Source organism: Harmonia axyridis, chromosome 6 (assembly GCF_914767665.1).
Source record: "Harmonia axyridis chromosome 6, icHarAxyr1.1, whole genome shotgun sequence".
NCBI classification, from domain to species: Eukaryota; Metazoa; Arthropoda; class Insecta; order Coleoptera; family Coccinellidae; genus Harmonia; species Harmonia axyridis.
In genome coordinates, this window is record NC_059506.1 from 24,301,403 (window position 1) to 24,325,556 (window position 24,154).

Below are 24,154 nucleotides of genomic sequence, written 5' to 3' on the forward strand. Positions count from 1 at the left end.
TATTATTATTAATACTTTATTTGCTTCAATACATACACCTATTTTGAGCATCGTCAATGTACAAAAGAAATATATAAAGCAATGATGAAATGAAACAAAGAAATTAGTTTTAATTCTACATTCACTCCAATTATCAATCACTGATCTGATACTTATTCGAGAATATATGAAAGCAGGAAATTCATGAAACCAAAAATTCCTGCTGAATTTTTCATTATCAACCGATGCACAGCGAAAACGTGACAGTTCAATAGAAGTATGACGAAGTCGTATGATATAGAAATGTTTTTTTTTTGTATTATGACAAGTTGGTAGTTTGTTATATATTTCTTTGGCCTGTATCTTCATTACCATCCACATTTAACAAAACGGATTCATCTTGAATGAAGAGAACTATCTCAAGCAAAAATTCACTATCGCTACGCTACTTTATTTTCATTTGAATGATTTCAAAAATGTGAATCTGATGATGTTATTATTTGTAAAATCAACTTTGTTTTTTTATTGGTTCTATTAATTGCCCAGATTAATCTACTAACTCTGATGATCTACCGGCTTCACCGGTCTTGTGGAACTACTTACTTTGTGAACCTTATAGCTTTTGATCTAACGTTATGTAGATCTACCAGTCAGGTAGATCTACGGCGCTTATAAGTATAAATCATTTTACTTTTATTAAAATGTATTCGATCTTGAAATCATTGTTTCTCATTATCGAAATGAAAAATCCAGATAAATAAAGATAGTGGAATTATGAATCACCGATCTGATATTCGCGAATATATGAATTCTTACTAAATTCGAAGTGGAAGCAGGAAATTCATGAAACCAAAAATTCCCGTTGAATTTTTCATTATCAACCAATGCAGAACGAAAACGTGACAGTTCAATAGAAGAATGACAAAGTCGTATGAGATTCGACGCTAGCACAATAGATCTCCAGACTATGCAAAGAGGAAGTGACGGCTGTTTTTGTTGATGAACAGCCCCTTCATTTATGCATGCTTTTTCGAGAGCTTCGGATACGTAGAATTGAGAATTTTGAATAAGTGTATGGCTTTCGTAATTGTGTCGAGTCATCGGTAAAAAAGTTCTTGAATGGGATTTGATAGTCATACAGATTGCAAACATAACTGGACCAAGAAAGAAATTTTCACGAACCTCGGTTTCATCCTAAGGAGTCTATATATGACTACAAGGGATAATGACAGTGTATGCTTTCAGTTGTGAATAATGTTTTCAATGAGAAGTTTTCCTGAAGAAGTATTTAAGGGGAAAGTAGACTGACAAGGGAATATAAAATATTTAATACTGCTGAAGTGCTATGCAATGTATCTCTGAAGAAGGAATTCTAGCTTCAAATGACACAAAGTTCTTATACTATTCTGACAAAACATTTCAAAGATTTGTTGTTATCAAAAGTGAATATACCTTTCCAATGAACCGTTCATATGTATAACATTCATTCTCTATTTCAACAGAAAAACATAAAAAGGAAAAAGCCCAATATCCGAAATGGCAAATGGATTTACTTCGATGTCAAACTTTCTGTACTTACTTCTTCACAATAGGAAATTATACCACATCATTCAATGAGTCTCAGTCCTATCGCACATATGGCAGAGCCAGTCCCATGGTTTAGAAGAACATCAAAAAAGTCCACGAAATAGTTTTCAGCGATCGTAAATTGAGGTTACGTGAGATAGCGATGGAGTTATATCAGAGGTAGGTACTCACTATTTTGCATGGATTTGTTCATGAAAAAGTTTTACTCTTCGTTAATCAAAATCAATAATGTATCGTCGATTGCCATCGTTGTATGGAGCTTTTTGAGCTGAATAAACTGGTTTATTTGCCTGGATGTGTAACATTGGATGAAACATGGATTTCTCACTACACTCTTGAGTTTAGGTGAGTGTCAGCTGAGAGAAGAACAGTCGGTGAAAGCCGTCCAAAGCAACCAAAATCTCATACATCATCTGGCAAGGCTATATTATTATTATGGTATCCGCATTTTCAGCATGGTATTCTGTTCAATGACTATCTTGATAATTGCGAAACCATCAACAGTTCTTCTTCTTTTCTATCAAACCTTGAGTCTGTCTTTCTAATGGTCGTCGGCTTGCTGGTTTCCCGTCCTAAGCGATGTTTGCTAATCTTTTGTGGTACATTTTTTTTACGTGGTCTCGTCAATATTATGCATAAAATTGGATCGATTGAGTGCAGACATTTTCAAAAAACGTCCTCAAATACAAAATGCTTGTTCATGCAACTTTTTATACACCAGTGGTCATCAGTGACTGATGGCTTTTTGCATACCTCAAAAGAATGCTCCAGGGAAAAAAATTTGACTCTAAAGAAGGGTGCCGAGGTTGAAGCCTATTTCGAAAGCAAACCTTTACAAAAAAAGGTTTTGAGAAGTAAGAGTATACATACTATCACATCAGGAGTATACTATCATTCTTGACGAATAAAGTTGAATTTTCAAAGTTTTATATTTTTTACTTGTTTGGCTTAGCCCGAGGCTTATTGAGTGAAATGTTATGATGGGAGTATTTCATTAAGCAGTTTGAGAAACATTTATTAAATATCAAATAAGGTGGAAAATTACGCAATCAAGAATAACCGTAATCATCGTGACAATAAGCAAAAAGATACATTGAGTATGTTTCGATTTAAAAATAAATTATAGAAAGACACAACTTATAGAAGCAAGTGCAGGAGGCGGAAGAGACTAAATGAAATGAAATTTCAAAGGCACCTTATTATAAATGAGGTTGGATTTTGAAGAAGAGAATGGGAAAATATCTACAAAGTATATAAAACCTAGATTTTATGGGAAATACATAAATGGGACTATGTCAAGAAGGCGTAATAATGAGATGGTACATAATATGGGCGCCTCATTCAATAGAAATCTTGAGTAGATAAAATTATACATAACTCTACCCAGTCTAGATGGCGACACTAATGTATATACCAATAACATTGTTAGTACCACTGAACCTTTCTCCGCACTTCGCAACACTATGTATTGTTGTCATTTATACTGGTTGAAACTTTCATATGCAATTATTCTTCAATTATTCATAGAAATTTGAGACTAGAATAGTGGGTGGATCAATAAACAGTTGAAAAGATCAAGAAAAAAAATCATCCTTATAGAAGACTATGAACAGAAACAAGAAATCACCTAGCCACTATATGTAAAATGTAGTAGTAATAGTAGTCATGATTTAGTGAATCTTCAATCGCGAACAGATTTTTTCATAAAGATTAATATATAGAATAATAAACGCTAATATAATGTACTGTGAAATAAGTGAATATCCTCAAAAATTTAATTAGGTATAATGAAAAAAGGGTTAAATTATTGCTTACTTGTTCTCCAACGAAATGGGGGGTCAGTCTCTGCATGGAATGTGGAACTTCATAGACAGCAAATCCTATAGCGAAGAGAGGTTTCTTTTTCTTCACATCGACCACATTGGTCTCATAGAACTGCGTGATGGATACCACCACATGACATTTATTAGAAGACGTCCTAGGTATTTGCACATGGAATTGGGGATTCATTGCTGTAGTCTCTGTAAAAGGAAAGAAAATTTGAGTTATCTGTTATCTAGTGAGAGTGGAGGTATGAACCATATTAGGCCAATTGAAGAGTTCCCTATCTGATGCATAGATGGCGGTGCTAGTATTAAATCCATATGTTTTTTAGTTAGTGAAAACCTTCAAACGATACGTGTCAAAATTTGACAGCAGTCCGACCATAAATTTGTGAGATATTGCGTTGTGAGTGAAGCTAGTTTTGTTATTTGAAAAACGATGGAAAAAAAAGAATTTCGTGTGTTGCTAAAATATTGCTTTTTGAAGGGAAAAAATAGAGTTGAAGCAAAAGCTTGAGTAGTTTCTGTACCAGAAAAATCAACCATCATTGATTGGTATGCTAAGTTTAAACGTGGTGAAATGAGCACGGAAGACGGCGAATGCAGTGAACGCCCAAAAGAGGCTGTCACCGATAAAAAAATCAAAAAAGAACAAAAAATAATTTTGAATGACCGTAGAGTGAAGTTGATCGAGATAGCAGACATTATAAAAATATCATCTGAACGTGTACATCATATCATTCACGAATATTTGTATGTGAAAGCTGTGTGCAAAATGGGTGCCACGCGAGCTCAGAATCGATCAAAAGCAGCAACGTGTCTGAGCAGTGTTTGGAGCTGTGCAATAAACCTAAATTTTTACGTCGAAATATGACAATGGATGTAACATGGCTCCATCATTTCACTCCGGAGTTCAATTGACAGTCAGCTGATTGGACTGAACACGAGGAACCGAATCCAAAGGAGAAACACAAAAGTCAGCTGGCGTTATTGGATCATTTAAAGGATTAAATCGTTAAAAAAAGAAAGGAAAAAGGCGCTGTTTCATCAAGACAATGCGCCGTGTCACAAATCAATGAAAACAATGACAAAATTGGGCTTCGAATTGCTTCTGCATCCACCGTATTCACCAGATCTGGCCCCCAGCGATCTGTTCCTGTAATCAGACGTCAAAAGAAGGCTTGCTGGAAAGGAATTTAGCGTCAATGAAGAAGTCATCGCTGAAACTGAGACCTATTTTTTTAGCGAAAGACAGTTTTTCTTCAAAATAAAACCTCGAATTTCTGAAGAAAACGGCGGAAGCAGAGCTGAACGCCTATGTATTTCAGTTTTGAATTCTACACGTTACAATCTTAAAATGTAATGATATCAAGGAGGGTTTCAACAATCGCTTCAGAGGTTCATTATCGGAAATAACACGAGCGGAACCGAACAAAATTGTCTGTTATGAACGTGAAACTTCCTGAAATGGCCCACACTCCACCCTAACGACCGTGAACAGCGTGGTGGATCACCAGAGGAAGAACCGACGATTTATAAACCGTAGAGTGACTCCGGGGGTGCTTGGCAGAAGCGGAGGCACCTTTTTTCTTCAGCTATTGACCGCGAGATATTGCCTTCCCGTTATTCATCGAACAGCAGCGATCCGACTCGAAAAGGGAAACTAATAAGGTGGATCTCAAAAAGAACGGGATGAGTATTCAGCCGGGATTCCAACAACGAGATATCGGTTAGATGAATGATGATCTTTTTTTATTCGAGAGAGACCGTTTTTTCGTCGATAGGTTTCCAATATTTATGGATTATCGGCGTGAGGACTAGTTCCCGGATTTTCCTCGAATCTGCATTTATTCCACAATGTTTTTCCGCGTAATCGAAGATTTTGATGTAATGGGTGTTATTTTAAGAACTTGAGAAATTCGAATAATAAGACAAGGCAGAAATATTGTTGGAATGAATGACTTAAAGTTATATACCTCGAAAAAAAAACACCCGTTATTATGAAATACAAAAATTTCGAAACGTACGTCTGTCTATGTTATTTTAGTCATTCAATTTGATAATTTGATGATCGTTTACTCAATTTGTATGTACAGGGTGGGCATATAAGCGAGGTAATTGCTATATCTCAGGATCCGCTCCTCATAGAGACTTGCGGTAAAAAATTTTACCACTAAAAAGTACAAGAAAATACTCCAGAACGCCTGAAGCTATCGCTTTGCGACCGTTTGGTTTTTTCATACAAATTTGATGGGATTTCTGTTTCTGTTAGAACTTAAAGACACAATTTGGTTTTTTGCAGTGCATCAGTTGAAGAATATCTTCTTTCGGCCATAACTTCAGAACGCATGAAATTATCGCTTTGCGACTTTCAGGTGTTTTCATGCAAATTTGATGGAATTTCTGTTTCTATTAGGAAAATCCTATCATTACATTTGAAATTTCGGAGTAAAATGAACAAAACAATGAACTTCTGACTTAGCGCCCCCTATCGAAAGCAGCAAAAACAAATTTATCATGACTATATTTTGTCCCCAATCAACAAGATATTATTCTTCAGACGAGATCTAATTTGCTCAAAAATGTTGAGCCAAACTGAAGTTACAGGCGTTTCAATCAGTCAGATTTCTCCCTTTCACCTACCCTTATTTGATGTCGTAAAATCGAAAGTGACAATTCGAAAAGATAGAGAATTTTCCAAGGATTACAGTGATGATATTTTTTCTTCAACTTCATATGAAACATTTTCGAGTAAAATTCATTTTTCTACTCGACGGTAGCTATTACGCCCCCTAGCGGTAGAGGTATGAACTTCAAAACAATTTCCAGTGTGTTCTCTTGTACACTTTAGTCGTAAAAATTTTTACCGCAAGTCTCTATGATGAGCGGATCCTGAGATATAGCCGCTTACCTCGCTTGTATGCCCAGCCTGTACATACGAATTGAGTAAACGATCATCAAAAAAACGAGTGTTTTTTTTTCGAGGTATATAACTTTAAGTTGGCATTACTGTTCAAGATGGCGACCGATTCAACAGCTGTCAAGTGATTTATTCTCAGTTTGGTTTGGCAATTCATCATGAATAGACTCACGTCTGAACAACGCTTGCAAATAGTGCAATTTTATTTCGAAAATAATGGTTCTGTGCGGAATACGTATCGCGCACTACGTCCATTTTATTTTGTTTAGCGATGAAGCGCACTTCTGGTTGAATGGCTACGTCAACAACAAAACTGCCGCATTTGGAGTGAAGCTAATCCTAAGTGTATGTCGAAACACCGTTACATCCAGAAAAACTGACTGTTTGGTGCGCTTTATGGGCTGGTGGAATCATTGGTCCGTACTTCTTCAAAAACGATGATGGCCAGAACGTTACAGTCAATGGTGATCGGTATAGAGCAATGATTACTAACTTTTTCATTCCTGAATTGAACAACCATGATGTCCAGGAGCTGTGGTTCCAACAAGACGACGCAACATGTCACACAGCTCGTGCCACAACCGATTTATTGAAAGACACGTTTTTGACCGCCTAATTTCACGTTTTGGACCTGTGAATTGGCCTCCAAGGTCTTGTAATTTAACACCGCTAGACTACTTTCTGTGGGGCTATGTAAAGTCATTGGTCTATGCGGATAAGCCAAAAACCTTTGACCATTTGGAAGACAACATTCGCCGTGTTATTGCCGATATACGGCCAAAAATGTTGGAAAAAGTCATCGAAAATTGGACATCCAGATTGGACTACATCTGAGCCAGCCGTGGCGGTCATATGCCAGAAATCATACCTAAAATGTAATGCCACAAGGTTATCTTGCGGATAACTGAAATTCATGTCAATCGAATAATCCATCGTTGTTTTATTGCAATTTAAAGTTCTATAGCTCTAAAAAAACACCCTTTACAATTTCTCCTCATCAGTGTCTTATAGTTCAACAAAATTACTGAATTCACCAATTCAACACTTGTATATCTACTCCACAAAAATTGCATAAGAGTCATTACCAACCAAAGGATACATTTAAAATTTCTAAAATTGTTTTTGGATTGTAAATGTCGATTTGTATATCTATGTTAACCGTTTACTCAATTTGTACAGGGTGGGCAAATAAGCGAGGTAAGCGGCTATATCTCAGGAACCACTCATCGTAGAGACTTGCGGTAAAAAATTTTACCACTAAAGTAAACAAAAGAAAACACTGGAAATTGTTTTGAAGTTCATACCTCCACCGCTAGGGGGCGTAATAGCTATCGTCGAGTAGAAAAATGCATTTTACTCGAAAAATTTTCATATTAAGTTGAAAAAAAAATATCATCACTGTAAACCTTGGAAAATTCTCTATCTGTTTGAATTGTCACTTTCGATTTTGCGACATCAAATAAGGGTGGGGGAAAGATAGAAATCTGACTGATTGAAATGTCTGTAACTTCAGTTTGGCTCAACATTTTTGAGCAAATTAGATCTTATTTGAGAGACAACATCTTGTTGATTAAGGAAAAAATATACTCATTATGAATTTGATTCAGCTGCTTCCGATAAGGAGCGCTGAGTCAGAAGTTCATTGTTTTGTTCATTTTTCTCTGAAATTTCAAATGTAATGATAGGATTTTCTTAACAGAAACAAAAATTTCATTGAATTTGCATGAAAAAACCTGAAGGTCGCAAAGCGATAATTTCAGGCGTTCTGAAGTTATGGCCGAAAGAAGATATTCTCCAACTGATGCACTGCGAAAAACCAAATTGAGTCTACAAGTTCTAACAGAAACAGAAATCCCATCAAATTTGTATGAAAAAACCAAAAGGTCGCAAAGCGATAGCTTCAGGGGTTCTCTAAACTAAATTGTGTCTTCTTTCGGCCATAACTCCAGAACGCCTGAAGCTATCGCTTTGCGACCTTTTGGTTTTTTCATAAAAATTTGATGGGATTTCTGTTTCTGTTAGAACTTGTAGACTCAATTTGGTTTTTCGCAGTGCATCAGTTGGAGAATATCTTCTTTCGGCCATAACTTCAGAACGCCTGAAATTATCGCTTTGCGACCTTCAGGTTTTTTCATGCAAATTCAATGAAATTTTTGTTTCTGTTAAGAAAATCCTATCATTACATTCGAAATTTCAGAGAAAAATGAACAAAACAATGAACTTCTGACTCAGCGCTCCCTATCGGAAGCAGCTGAATCAAATTCATAATGAGTATATTTTTTCCTTAATCAACAAGATGTTGTCTCTCAAATAAGATCTAATTTGCTCAAAAATGTTGTGCCAAACTGAAGTTACAGACATTTCAATCAGTCAGATTTCTATCTTTCCCCCACCCTTATTTGATGTCGCAAAATCGAAAGTGACAATTCAAACAGATAGAGAATTTTCCAATTTTCGAGTAAAATGCATTTTTCTACTCGACGATAGCTATTACGCCCCCTAGCGGTGGAGGTATGAACTTCAAAACAATTTCCAGTGTTTTCTTTTGTTTACTTTAGTGGTAAAATTTTTTACCGCAAGTCTCTACGATGAGTGGTTCCTGAGATATAGCCGCTTACCTCGCTTATTTGCCCACCCTGTACAGTTTAAGTTATTTCGAATTTTCTTTTGGTTGGTTATTAATTTTGTCATTTTTAGAATTGGAATTATATTCCAAGACGAATATAAACGATATGTTATTGTATTGAATAGAATGTTAATTTTTTGATATTTATAGATATTGAACATCAAGTAGACTCATGAAACCTTTATAATTTGAGGTAATCATTTATTGATGAAGAGTCATAACCGATCAAAGGATAAATTTGAAATTTCTAAAATTGTGTTTTCAATGGTAAATGGAGGTTTGTATATGTATTTCATTTCAAAGTTACGTTTAGTTAGTTTGAAGTTCCTTTATTGCAATTTTTGTGAAGTAGACATACAAGTGGTGAGTTGGTAAATTCAGTAATTTTGTTGAACTTTAAGGCACTGATGAGGAAAAATTGTATTATTGCATGCAAAAATTCCGAAACGTACGTCTGTCTGTATGTTAATTTAGTTATTTAATTTGATAACCGTTCACTCAATTTGTACAGTTTTAGTTATTTTGAATTTTCTTTGGTTGGTTATTACTTTTGTCATTTTTAGAATTGGAATTTTATTTCAAGACAAAAATGAACCAAATATATCATAGAGATATATTATACAGGGTGGCCATTTGAAAACGAAACAGACGAGATTACAGACGAAATAAAGTTTTTCGATAGAAATGCTCGGACAGGTCGATTTCTGTTTCGTGGGGGACAACTTAAGATGTAGGTTACGGACGCATAGCGCTTCAACCCTTGCTGCTACAACCCCCACCTCCAATTTTTGAATAGGGAAGATGGGGTGAGTGATACCTCAATTTAAAGGTATTTTTATACTGATTTCAGCACAGTAATTGCTTTTTCATTTTATGCATTAGTTCTCGAAATATTCATGCGTTAGTTAGTTAGGAAGGAAGCCACAGTCATGGTTGTTTTGAAGCTCAAAATGTCGATTTTTCACAAAACACTACAAGTGCCTTGAAAACACCACTTCATTTTCAAATACTTAGTTGAGAATATTTCGAGAACTAATTCATAAAATGAAAAAACAATTACTGTGCTGAAATCAGTATAAAAATACCTTTCAAATGAGGTATCACTCACCCCATCTTCCCTATTCAAAATTTGGGGGTGAGGGTTGTAGTAGCAAGGGTTGAAGCGCTATGCGTCCGTAACCTACATCTTAAGTTGTCCCCCTCGAAACAGAAATCGACCTGTCCGAGCATTTCTATCGAAAAACTTTATTTCGACTGTAATCTCGTCTGTTTCGTTTTCAAATGGCCACCCTGTATACACACAGTTGTCAATTTTTTGATATTAATACTTAATGTTTTATCAATATTTTTCGTATCTGATCATCTAGTATTCCTGTTGATTTAAAGAATTGAATCATTATTCATTGAATAATAACAGTTTCCTACATAACTGATAAACTCAACCATCGTACATTACACATTTCCAGGTTCATATGAATACATATCTTATACGATAAGAATTCCAACTGAGCTACCATTCAAATTCGAAATAGTGCAGATAGATTTATCCCACCGGCTTAACAGTTCATCGAGAAAAAAGGCCAAGGAATGCTGGAAGGTGGTTAGAATTCTGCTGGCCGGTCGGTAAGGAAACCTCACTGAACCCGCAATATATATTTCACAATTCGTCACAGCAAATAAACACTGAAAATTATTAACCTAGAAAATGGGCAACGCGTGCTCTATGAATCCACAGTTATCTCAAATTATCGCATGTGAGAGAAATATAGGCTTTGATCGGCCCCAGGGGACTCTACGTTTCCTGCTACGATACTACATCGTTCCGTATAAAATCCCTGAAAGACGGAAATATTCCAGGTATATGATTTGTGGCCTTGATAATGGAAATTGATTTGCAGGGTGGGGGTGAAATTTGTGAATTATCTACCAGGTGAATTTTTCAAGTTGAATCAGTCAAAAATATTGAAAGAAGAATAATGTTTCGAATGAAATGTTGATCAAGGGCGTAGAAATGGGAGATCTGGGGGTAGTTACCCCCCAAGATTTCCAAAATATAAAATTTCCGACGCTTTGTCAGCGTCGCCCCTTATTTGCCATCTGTGGTTTTTGATTTCGTCATCGGTATACACTTACCCGTTGTTTTCGGTTTTTTTTGCATCATTTCCGTCACACCATTTCAGCACTGTAGTTATAAAAGAACTGAACTGATTAATTTGCATTGAAACATTGTCTAGGCTGTGTAGTATAATTTATTGTGTTCCATTCAAATTGCAATTTGTTTGTAAAGTCATCAGTTTTGAATTGACTATATCTGCAGGGTGTTCCTAAATTGGAGGTGCAAATGAAAATGGCAGATTTCTTGGATCATTTTAAGAAGAAAAGTCCTTCAACATGAATCCGCAAACGCTTTGTTTTTGAAATATAGGTATAAAAGTTAAACTTTTTTTCTCATAGCACCTTCCCTTCACAAGATATTCAACTTGAATTGGCATATATTCCAATTTAAAGTTTTCGTCATGTAATATGCTAATTTTGAATGAAAATCTATAGGGTAATATTTTTTTCTGAAAGGGTTTACGCTTTTTTCCTCCAGAACTATTTTTTGGTGAACCACTGGTAGTTTAGAAAAATCTAAAAATAAACTATGGTTCAGTTCTACCCTTTTCAATTTGTTGAAGTTTTGTCGTGACTTCTATCGATTTCGAAAAAAAAATTTCGAGCAGCTCTCTAGTTTTCCTCAGGAAACTCCAAATCATAATAAACATCCAGTCAGTAAGTAAGTTAGTAAGTAAGTAAATAAATTGATTATGAGTTTTGAATACTAAGATGATAGTTCAATGTGGGTTTTCAGTGCAGAGTTACATATACATCTGTATTATTTCATTGAATTTTCTAGTGTAGTTTTGTCGTCGGTTTGTGGAAAACTGGTAGAAGTCCAATTCAGAGCTCGTTATCGCAATATTCTCATATTTCGCAATCATTTTGTCACTCAAATCTCAATCTGAGCTATGCTAACAAAGCGTTGCTGACGACAAATGAAATAAGATGAGTGCAATATTCAACGAATTAGGGTAAATTCAGATGTAGCAATAATACGTTGAAACAATCTAGCATCTGGATATAATTCTTGATTACCATTGGTCGTTCCAAAGTCAAACACTACTGGGAGAAAGAGCTTTTTCGGATGGCTAACGTTAGTTCATACAAGAGATGTATCAGACAAAGATAGTGTAGTGACTGTGTCTGCTCGAGATTCTGCGGCGGATTTATGAGGGTCGCAGCGTTGCAGCAGATTCACCTCTCCACGATGGTGTCTCAGACAGAGATCGTTGGATTGTTTAACTGAAGGATCGAACATCAACCTCAGTTCAAAAAACGCATAATATTAGGAAAGGGTGCACCTACGTAAATTTGGTTCGAGAACTGCTCGCCAATATCGAATATCAATTAATTTGACTAATAATACGTCACAAAATTGATAAAGTCACTTCTGAATATTATGTTTTGCGCAGTGTAGTAAATATCTTTCGTTACCAAGTAACAGTATTTCTTCCTTTTTCCATGGAGTTTATTCATAAGAATCAAAACATAGATGATTATCTTACCAATATAATTGGGTCCTCCACCTGCATTATAACCCGTCCTCCATCTTCTCCTAGCTAAAACTGCTCTCCACGGTTGTTTCGAATGTAGTGCAGATTCCATGATCCAATCATCTGGTCCAATATGTACCAGATCCAGTTGAGTGAAATGCCTGGAGAAGTCTTCAAAAGACATCCTGGAAAATTGCCTGTTTATTGAATCTATAAAAAACTTGCAATCCATATAAGATATGAAGTTGATGGAAGTAGAAAAACTTGGACGTTTTCGCATAATTTTTATTTATATACCAAAGGCACTAGGTAGATGGTTATTGTCCTAGGACGATGAATTATTCTAAAGGTGTTAAATCACGAGATCTCGGTGGCCAATTGTGATCACCATTTCGAGAAATAACACGACCAAGAAACTTTTATTGCGAATTAGTGATTTTTAGCTACTTGTGAGCATGATAACTGTCATGTTACCTCGAATAAAGACTAAAGGTGGCCTATTCATACGTGCAAAATCATAACGCCTACTGTCCTGTGTACATGACGCTTAACATCAAACTCAGGTTTACGTCTTTCTCCCCAACGTCGTCTAACCCTTCTTCGGTCATCATGTGCACCCAAGGAGAATCGAGATTTATCAGAAAAGACGACCTGATGCCATTCCACTTTCCAGTGTAGACATTCTCTGCACCACTGTAATCGTTGCTGGCGATGCTCAACCGTCAGAGGTAACACACGATAGTGCTGCAGTTCAAAAGACCGGCGGTAAACCGTTCGGACAGTTACAGGATGGCCTTGTTCTCCTAACCACTCATCAGCCAAAGATCGAGTTGAAGCAAAGCGGTATCTAATGGCCATAACTCTTAGACTTCGATCTTGAACTTCATTTGTGCCCCTTCGACGTCCGGTGCCTACTCGTCTTCGATTTTGGGCATTATCAAACCACGCTTGACAACATTTCATAACAGTAGTTGGATTTCTGTTCGTAGGGTTTCGATTTCTCGAAATGACAATCCCGCCTCCCATCGACAAATAATTTGACCTCTTTCAAATTCACTTAACTGGCGATAAATTCCACGTACACGTTCTCAAGGCGTTTCAACAACAACTAAACATCGACTTTGGATCTCCTCGAAAAGCTGGTTTGTTGTAAAATTCAAAAAACTTGCAAAAAACGACTACAATATCTAAGTAACAAAAATTGTTTACATGAAAAACCTTCGTGGTTTTTTCTTCAAATTCCATCATTTACTCCTTTCTACTTTTACCAAAAAAAATTAAAATTTAAACAGCTACTTCTAGGTGTAGCAGTATTCTTTTCAGTTGTTATATATGTGTTAAATTATGTACCGAGAATTTCAAGATCCAATTAAGCATTGGGATGAAGACCTGAGAGAACTATCAAGCTAGGAACGAGTTATGGAACGATGACATTTAGCAAAGCCATTCAATTATTGTTGGAGGTGATAACATTGATCCGTGACTTGATGTCTTGTTTAGTCAATGTGCGTCGGCATATTACCAATCCAATCTTACTGGTTGATGGCATCTTCACGGTTTACGAATATCCGATTCGATTTAGAGCCAGGGGTGAAAATTGGTGGAAAATTAAAAATTATCCACAAGTCAAATTGGCCAATGTTGCCGCAGAGGGTTCGACCCTACCCAATTTCCATCAATAGGAAATTATTTTGCTGATGACGTTTTCTGATTTCAATTCGAAAATGCTTCAGTTGGTAGTGAAGGTTAACCATGCATCCACATAATTAATGGGATTATTATTGGTATCGATCATGGGATGTTATCTTGAATACAAATTAGGTTGGATCTGATGATATATAATGAATCGAATACATGGTTTCATTGAATAAATAGAAATTACTTCACAACCAATTTCAATACGATGAAGTCAATATTTTTCATACAATATAGGGGTGAGTATATATGGGTTTTTCTCTAATTCTGTGGTTATTCCGTTCATTCTTCCACATCTTGTAGAACAAAATCGTGCGAGAATATATCAGAAACGCACAGTTTTCATGGTTATATTTTATTATTCTGTGTTGGCACTCCGAACTTTCCGCTACGGCTTTATCTGTCAATTCATCAATTTGCCTTAAAGAAATCAGTTCTGCCAACCAACATTTTTCAATGCAAAAATCACTAAATTATATTTATGGAAATATTTCATTAATGTCAATGAAAATGCAATGAATTAGAGAAAATAATGTATAATACTCGTACAGAAGGCTCATTCTACCACTCGTTCATTCCAAAACTCGCCACTTCGTGGCTCGTTTTTGAATTTTGAACTCGTGGAAGAATATGAATGACTTCTGCACTTGTATTATAAATAACTATTCTGCATTCATGCAAAAAGCAAAACTTTATTGAACTATATTTAGTGGAAAAAGAAGTTCTTTATTGCACTAGTGCAATAAAGTTTTTATTGCACTCATCTGTCTTTCTACTTCAACGTTCTGTCATCATGACAAACAAATATTCCAGCCTGAAGGAAATAACGATGTACAGTTACCAAGTTCTAGTACGTTTACAGCAGTAACAAATCAAGAAGTGGATTTAAAAAGTACTTCACTATGAAATATTCATATTGAAAATTGCACCAATTGTTCATTCACTTTCAACATTGAGGGTAAAAATAAAGTTTGAGTTAAATTATTCGTAACTTATTAGTTCCCGTTTCAATGCAAATCGATATTAATAATAAAGTATTAAAGTTGCGCTTTTCATTTTCCTACACCTAGTGCCGCACCTCAATAAATCATTTTTTTGCTTTTTGCATGAACGTAGAAAAAATGTTGTATGCAACTCGTGCAAAAATTGATTATTGCACTCGACGTGAAAGGAGGCCGTTAGGCCGAGTTGGACAACACGTCGGAGATAACTCCGGAAAAAAATGAGTTAAACAGAAAAAAAGAAAATCTCGATTTTAGTTCTTTCGAGATATCTCGGGAACCATTGAAGATATTTTAGATCTGTTCACACCAACACATTCATCCCTAACTAATGCAAATATTTTACAATTCAAGCCACCCTGTATTTCTAGCGATTTTCGATATCCCTGTAGTGTCCCTCTAAATAGTTCTTACCCTGTATATTCAGGTTTCTGTCTTTGAAATCATTATCGGTGGCCGAATCTTGAGAAGTTTCATTACTTCCAATTTTTTTGTGCTAAATACAAGGTACTTGTCAATCGTTTCTCACTGAATTACATGTAATTATAAACTTTGAAAGGCAAACGAGATATGGACCTATTGTGTTAACAAAAAATCCAAGAACAGAAATAATAAATTTTCATTCTATTGTTGTTTTATTGACTTGTCCAATACGTATTTGTAATATGTCGCTATGGATGAATAAATTATTAATATTATTTTTTTTATAACAAATAAACAAGGAATCCAATTGCTATTATCAGTACTCCCAAAACATGAAAAATATATTCAACTCACCAGAATTCCCCATCGTTGGTTACCCTGACACTTAAGAGCTCCTTATCCCTATTCGAGAGACCATCCCATTCCCAAGATCTCTCACTCCAGGCTCCAGTCCACTCTCCTCTTGCCCAAGGGTTTCTCAGTCTCACCAGAGGGGTTTCACCTGCTGCACCCCTTACCCTTGCCAATCCGGTTACATTGTAAGCATGCTGAGTAATCAAGCCATTTCTCAGACGTAGCTGACGTTTATTATCTTTTTCCTAGAAGAATAACAATTTAATAGTTATTTATGCAACAAGTGCAAAAAGTGAATGTTTATTGCACTCGACGTGAAAGTATTGTTGGACAACACGTCGAGTGCAATAAACAATTTTTGCACGAGTTGCATACAACATTTTTTCTACGGTCATGCAAAAAGCAAAAAATGATTTATTGAGGTGCGGCACTAGGTGTAGGAAAATGAAAAGCGCAACTTGAATACTTTATTATTAATATCGATTTGCATTGAAACAGGAACTGATACGTTACGAACAATTTAACTCGAACTTTATTTTTACCCTCAATGTTGAAGTGAATGAACAATTGGTGCAATTTTCAATATGAATATTTCGTAGTAGTGGGGTTTGAATGTTTATGTTTGTCATGATGACAGCACGTTGAAGTAGAATGACAGATGAGTGCAATGAAAACTTTATTGCACTAGTGCAATAAAGAACTTCTTTTTCCACTAAATATAGTTCAATAAAGTTTTGCTTTTTGCATGAATGTAGAAAAAAATATTAATCTCATCAGGAATGACGTTGTGTTTGATCGAATAGAAAACGAGTGGCATTTTTCTCAGAAAGCTCTGGCTAATCAATGAAGCACTCTTTGAAAATTCCAATATCGTTAACATTTAGGCTCCACCAGACTATAAGGCCAATTGAAAAGTCCATGGTCAGATGCACAGATGGCGGTGCTATTATTAAATCCATCTGATTTTTTGTAAGTACCAACCTTCAAACGATAAGTGCCAAAATTTGATAGCAGTCCGACCATTCGTTTGTGAGATATTGCGTTGTGAGTGTAGCTACTTTTTCATTTGAAAAAGGATGAAAAAAAAAGAATTTCGTGTGCTGATAAAATATTGCTTTTTGAAGAGAAAGATACAGTTGAAGCAAAATTTTGGCTTGATGAAGAGTTTCCGGGGTCTGCACCAGGAAAATCAACCATCATTGGTTGGTATGCTGAGTTTGAACATGGTGAAATGAGCAACGAAGACGGCGAACGCAGTGGACGCACAAAAGAAGCTGTCGCTGATGAAAAAATGAAAAAAAATTCACAAAATTATTTTGAATGACTGTAAAGTGAAGTTGATCGAGATAGCCGACATCTCCTGAACGTGTACATCATATCTTCATGAATATTTGTACATAAGAAAGCTGTGTGCGTAAAAGGTGCCGCGCTAGCTCACAATCGATCAGAAGCAATAACCTATTAATGATTCTGAGCAGTGTTTGAAGCTGTTTAAGTGCAATAAACCTGGATTTTTGCGTCGATATGTGACAATGGATGAAACATGGCTCCATCATTTCACTCCGGACCCAATTGACAGTCAGCAGAGTAGACTGTACACGATGAACCGAATCCAAAGCCAGGAAAAACACAACAGTCAGCTGGCAAGGTTATGGAATCAGTATTCTGGGACGCGCAAGGTGTAATATTCATTGATTACCTCCAAAAGGGCCAAACCATCAAAAGCGATTATCATAAAGCCTTATTGCATTATTGGATAATATGTCAAAGTAAATTCCTGATATCAATTAAAAACGCACGCACCAGATCACAAAATCTGTTTCTCTTACAAATGAGATACATACCCAAAATTTTGGAATAGAATCCAACGAACAGTCAAGAAATATTTTAAGCTGTCCATGAGATGTTCTTTGTGAGTAAAACTACTTTCGATATTATGTTTTCCCTGATACAATAAAATTTGAATATACAGGGGGAAAACTTCAGGAGGTGATATTATTCATCAAAATAAGAGAAAAGTTTTCATTAATATTCGTACGAAAATACATCATTTTACAGCCATCCGAAGACTTCATTTCAATCATACATTTTCTGCGAAAAAGTTTGAACTCTCCTAGTTTTTTGTTAATAACAAAATGAAACCTCTTATTGGAAAACTCTTTATTAGTATGATTATGAGAGTGGTAATTGTTTTTCAGAATCTAAATGATGAAATTTCCAATTGAGAAATCTGAACGTTTTAGTGAATCTCGACATATATTCTTCTAAAGCTATTATGGGAGCTACCACATAATCGATGCATTACAATCAATCAACTTTGACTGCGGCTTACACTCCTCCATATCGACATAATAATAAGGAAATAAAATCGTGATAAGTGTAAAGGGAAACCGACTGAATTTCATATATGTTTAACTCAAAACCCATTAACTTCGTGACACTTGAAAAGCATCCATTGTGGAGTACCTATAGTGAGTGAAAGTTCATTTTTAATCCATTTAAATGTTACCAAAGTTTTAATGGTCGGAATGTTTGTGGAACGTAGAACTGTCATTTCACACGATGTATTATAGAGGTATCTACAAGATAGTGGAATTGTTAACTGGACATAAATTTGACAGTTGAAGCAGAGAAGTATCAGACGGTTAGGTGCAGTAAAATGATTGAGCCATCTACAGGATTAATTCAAACAAATAATACTTGCAGAATAAAGTGAAATATATACAATGAAATTAATTCATTTAATTCGAGGGATTAATTGTTTATGTATATGTTGTTTCGTCACCTATTGATTATTTTTATTCATTTACACGTAAATAATTTTTCATCATCAGGAATATTACATGGTAACTATGTTGTAAAAGTCAACAAATGAATCTGACTCTTCAGATTTACCTACTTGTTGACTTTTTTAATTGTATCTACTTACCATGTGATATTTTTAATGGTTGAATAGTATATTACATAACAAGAGTTCTGAGAAGTAAATCACGAATGACTAGAAAAAGTTATGTATGAGCCGTAATTCTAGGAGTGCGTGATTTTCTTTCAACTCTAGTTGTGTGAGTACTATACTTTTTGTACGATCGCACTCATTTGCATAAAAACTTAGTCAAATCCAAAAACTGGTGTCAAATCGCGACAAAATTACGAAACGTCAAAAGGTCTACGCGGGATGTTATTAATTCGTTTCCGTGGCAACTGCTAAAGGTTTTATCTTATTGGTTATTCGCCGTGCGATTCACTTTACAAATGCTACCGTATTGGTTGATGATCGTGCTTTCTGTTTGCGGTACGAATTTCGTCACTTTCTGTAGGATGAGTAGGAAAAATTATTTATGGAGTGAATGAATAAAAATAATCAATCCGGGATGAAAAAACATATACATAAACAATGACCTTTCTTTCTTTAGGTTGAACATGAAAATCAAAAAATCACCACAAAATTGTAAATAAGTATTTAGGTATACGACTACAATAAACTTCATTTAGACAAACTATTTAAGATGGTCGTTCTAAAATTCATCCTTTCATTATTTTTCAGTTTGCTTTTATTGAATGTTTGGAAGTTTTCGGGATTTTATTAAATTTGTTTTGGCCTCACGGTTTCTGCTAAGTTGATACTTCATGATATCAAGTTTTTCAAAATTTAAGTTATTAATGTATAGAATGTTGAATGAAAAAATTCGTCCTTCCACCGTTCAGAGCTTTTTTTGGGAAATTATAGGAGCTATTCACATAACATTTGATACAAAAATCGGTAATTATACTACAGTTTGTGATCAGAGTTCAGGAATTATTAGAGCAAAAATAAAGGATTCAAATTTTGAAGAATTGATATTTACAGAAATTGACTACGGAGAATCACAAAATCAAAACTGTAATATTATCGTTGTAGTAAAAAAATGTTCTTCACCGCGAGGCACTAGCTTATGTTAATTAGTTTCTGACTTGTGAATTTTTCAATATTCCCCTTTGAATATAATAATGACATCAGCATCTCAAACAAATTTTCCGTTATACTGGATTAAACTGAGTGATTACGAGTTGTCCCAAAGTTGGCAAAGCTTCGAATCCGAAGAGGTGGAATTCTTTCTTTTCATTTCACAATTTGTCTCTTATCGAGAAATATTTAAAATATTTTCCAAACAGAAGAAATTATAAACGAATTAGTGAAATTCACAGTTTTTGTTTGTAGTACCAAATTTTTCATAACGTGCGACTTCAAAGTGAAAACTATGGTTTTGAAGTTGTTAATTTTTCGATGAATTAACTTTTTCATGTGATTTTTCGATTTATGAATACACAAAATAACAAAATTAAGGAATCGACAAGTTATTTGACCACTTGTTATATACTAAATAGGCATCAACACAATGCATGAGTTCATTCATATTTCGAAAACTCCAGGAAGATTGGATGAAATTTTATTTCTAATTTTTTTTATGAATACCTATTCAGATGTGAATTTTTGCCTTAATGTTCATAAAAACTATTTAGAAATCATGTTCGAAACAAAACCTTCATGTCAAATAGCTGTACTATTTAAATAATAATCTGAATGCGCCCCTGTCTCTTAAGTCCGGCACTCGAAATGATAATTGCAATCACGATGTTAATGTAGCCACTAAATAGGCACTGAAAGTTGCTGCCTTTCGTGTAACCTGAGCTTCTACACGAGGTCAGATCCACGAAAAAACGTACTTAGGAAGATGGAAGATACCTAACCTACGCCATACTCGTATGTGCTGACTGCCGAGGAAAAATATGGCCACGATGTTCGACGAACATTCGAGGTAAGATAAATGACAATAAAAGAATGATGTAAGGAATACTCTATGGTGTCCATCCATAATAAACTCTTCCAGAAGTGGAAAAGGAGGTATGACATTCTATGACGAAGTTATGTAGTAGTAAAGAAGGTACTGTTGAGACGACTTTAACACTGGTGTGCTCACTAACTCTATAAGAACCTTAAAATTAAATTGGCTACTTTTGAAGGGACCAGTCTTCTTGGATTTTAATGGTATTCGAAATAAAAATTTCAAGTTTTCGGTTTGTTTTATATTTTACCTGAGAAATTGTAGCTATAAGTAGACTAGACCTAGGAACTGCACTGTTGAGGACTTGAAATGTTAAAAACCTATCCTGGTGGTTCAATCCGAAACTTTGTACTATACCTCCTGTCAAATCCTGCAGTACTCTTGTTGTGGATCCTTGAGTTAGGCATTCATAACTTCCATAATACCTAAACAAATAATTTCATTTCTTTCTTATTGATCAATTTCGAAGTTGTGACTTTGAATTTTTCTCCTCAAATAAAAAGTGAAAAAAAAAAGTTTTACATACTTACTTGGCATATGCTTTTTCGAGTAATGCTGCCCAAAATTCTATACTATTTGTACTGTGTAGATAAACCAGTCTTCCTTTGTGTGTTGGCAGCTTGTCGTCAACTATCACTTCTCTCCATTCTCCAAAATGCCAAAAACGAAACCTGGAAAAAAAGTTCAGAAATAATACAGGAATATAAGACCCTAGTGAAGGAAACTGTATTCACTGATCAGACTAATGATAGATGTTAATAATTGATGGGTATAATATAATGAAAATACGGTAAAGAAAATTAATTCGATGAAATGAAAATGATAATTTTTCACTGCTAAACTTCAACTTCATTCAGTATAACTCAAGTTTTGTGAACAATTTTTTATGAATGAATTTAATTGTTTGAATTATTTGATGAGGCTATAGTATGATACTCAATCAATCAATCAATCAATGTTATTTATTTAACCAAATTCAATACAATAATTTTCAGGAAATACTGTCAATTAAACCAATGGTTTGTGCCTGACAGTAACAATCTTTATATCTAAACAGTTTCAAAATCAACAAATATATACAGAACCCATTTTAGTATTTTCATTTCACTAGCTTATACATATATACACATATTCTTTTATTTATTATTATTTTTTTATTATACTGTTTCAGTTCATTACTTTTACTCTTTCTGGAAAAATTATATGATTTCTAATTATACTCGTGAAGCTTAAGTATTCATTCAAATTCAACGACAAATTCAGGTATTGGCATAACAAGCGAGGTGTGGACAAAGTGACGTGAGGAATAATATTTCTCACAGTATGAGAAATATATAGTATACTTTTCCTACAACTGCTATGAAAAGTAGCGTATTCTTCAAAGCTTATTGAATTGCAAAACTATGTATTTCTCATACTATGAGAAATGAAAATTTCTTTCTTTGAAAATTCGATTCTATGGAAACGCAAGAAATGCATAGATACTGTCAACGAAGCTAATTGAATCAGGTATTATTACTTGTATTATTTCAATTTATGCAGTTGTAGAAAAAGTATGGTAAGCAACATGTGGAGAGTCCTTTTTCTCACTTGTGAGAAAAGTTGGACAATTCCCACTTGTTGCACAATATACTAATTTCATAAATATCGTGATTCTTGCATTGACAAAGGCGGGTTGACTCAACTATTTTCTGTATCAAAAAATTTGACAAATAATAGATAAATCCGTGACATGAGAGTTCCGAGTACCAACATAATGTTATGATAATAAAATATATCTATGAAATCTGTGTGAATCTGAGATATTCTCGGATGATTTGTTTGTTCCACAAAGTATGACAGAATGAACGGATTCGCCACAGCATAAAAGAATTAATATTTTGATGCCTTCAAGTAACAATCAGCATGTAAGAATTCACAAAAAATATGCTCGTGCTGAGCTTCGTAGAATTTTTGTTATTTGTAGATTATTGTCTATTCATTTTCCACTTGTAGGAATTGGTGAGTAGACCTAATTATGTTGAAATAACCCTCATCATAGGATTTTGTTCTCCAGATTAGCTATTTATCTGTTGGTGGCGTGTACGTCTTGAACATCCATAATATGTCTCAGGTAACATATAATTTCGTCATATAATTGGAGTATTGTAGGTAAAAATGAAAGGATATCTGGATGAAACTTGTATTGTTTTTCTTTTCGTTTCTCCACACAATAGGAAATTACACAAATTAGCAATTCGATTCTATATTATCAAATATGAGATCTTATTTTAGATGACGTAAGGAGGAAGAATAGGAATTGAGCGATCTACAATAATCTCCTCTACATTTTGTATTTAATTATTGATTGAATGAACATTTTCTCGATAATCGTAAAAACTTTCCATGAATTGTCCTAGAGATTAATTTTTTTTTGCGCATCTATACTATTTTGAAGGATCTATTAATTTGAGAGCAAGATTCGATAAAGCATAGTCTGTACACTCGTATATACAGAGTGCTCTTAAATTGCAGGTCTAAAAAAATTACAGATTTCTCAGATCATTTTGACGAAAAAAGTACCATAAATTTAAATCCTCAAACTCTTTGTTTTCAAGAAACAGGTTGTTAATTTTTTTTTTTTAATTTTTTTCTCATTGATCCTTCCTGTCACAAGATAATGTGATATGCTAATTTTGAATGGAAATTTGAGTGGTGATGCTTTTTCTGGAACAGTGCCTGCTATCCTCCCGAATTTGTTTTTTGTGGACCACTGGTAGTTTAGAAAAAATGAAGAAAGGACCTCTGGTCCAGTACTACATTTTCTAATCTAATGTAGTTTTCGCGTATCTGCTTCCGATTTCCTGAATCTCTAGTCATCCTTAGGAACCTCCAAATTATTATCCAGTTAGTAAGCTGTTATGAATGAATTACTTATAAGATATGGTAATTATTTACTCAATCTGTAGCGAAGATTAATGAAGATTCGGAAAACTGGTATAATCATCACAAAAAGTAGGAGTACAAGATACACTTTCTATCTCGATAACAAAGCGTTTGCGGGCTCAAGTTTGTAGGCCTTTTTTTAAGGATTATCCGAAAAATCTCTCATTTTAATTTGTTCCTTCAATTTAGGAACATCCTGTATATATGAATTATGAAGTGTAAAAATCAGAAAAGTACTGACGTAAAATGATCGGGTTGAATTTTTGCGTGTATGAAGGATGATTCATGAAGAAATTAGGTTAGAATATTTTGAAGAAAGATTTAAGATAAACACTCGAACTTTCATAGCTAAGATTTGTTGGTAGAGATAAATTCTTGGAAGAATTTCGTGCGATTTCCAGTTTC

General features: G+C 34.7%; 1 protein-coding gene across 1 annotated transcript in view; it reads right to left on the reverse strand.

Annotated features, from left to right (window-relative positions):
• The window catches only part of LOC123683284 (calpain-9-like), a 191,879-nt gene that overhangs the window by 8,102 nt on the left and 159,623 nt on the right, over positions 1-24,154 (reverse strand). The window contains exons 6-10 of the mRNA XM_045622219.1: positions 21,355-21,495; positions 21,075-21,249; positions 16,002-16,246; positions 12,541-12,713; positions 3,382-3,587 (exon numbers count right to left, since the gene is read on the reverse strand). Coding sequence (XP_045478175.1) covers positions 3,382-3,587; positions 12,541-12,713; positions 16,002-16,246; positions 21,075-21,249; positions 21,355-21,495 — 940 coding nt within the window. The remainder of the gene's footprint in view (positions 1-3,381; positions 3,588-12,540; positions 12,714-16,001; positions 16,247-21,074; positions 21,250-21,354; positions 21,496-24,154) is intronic.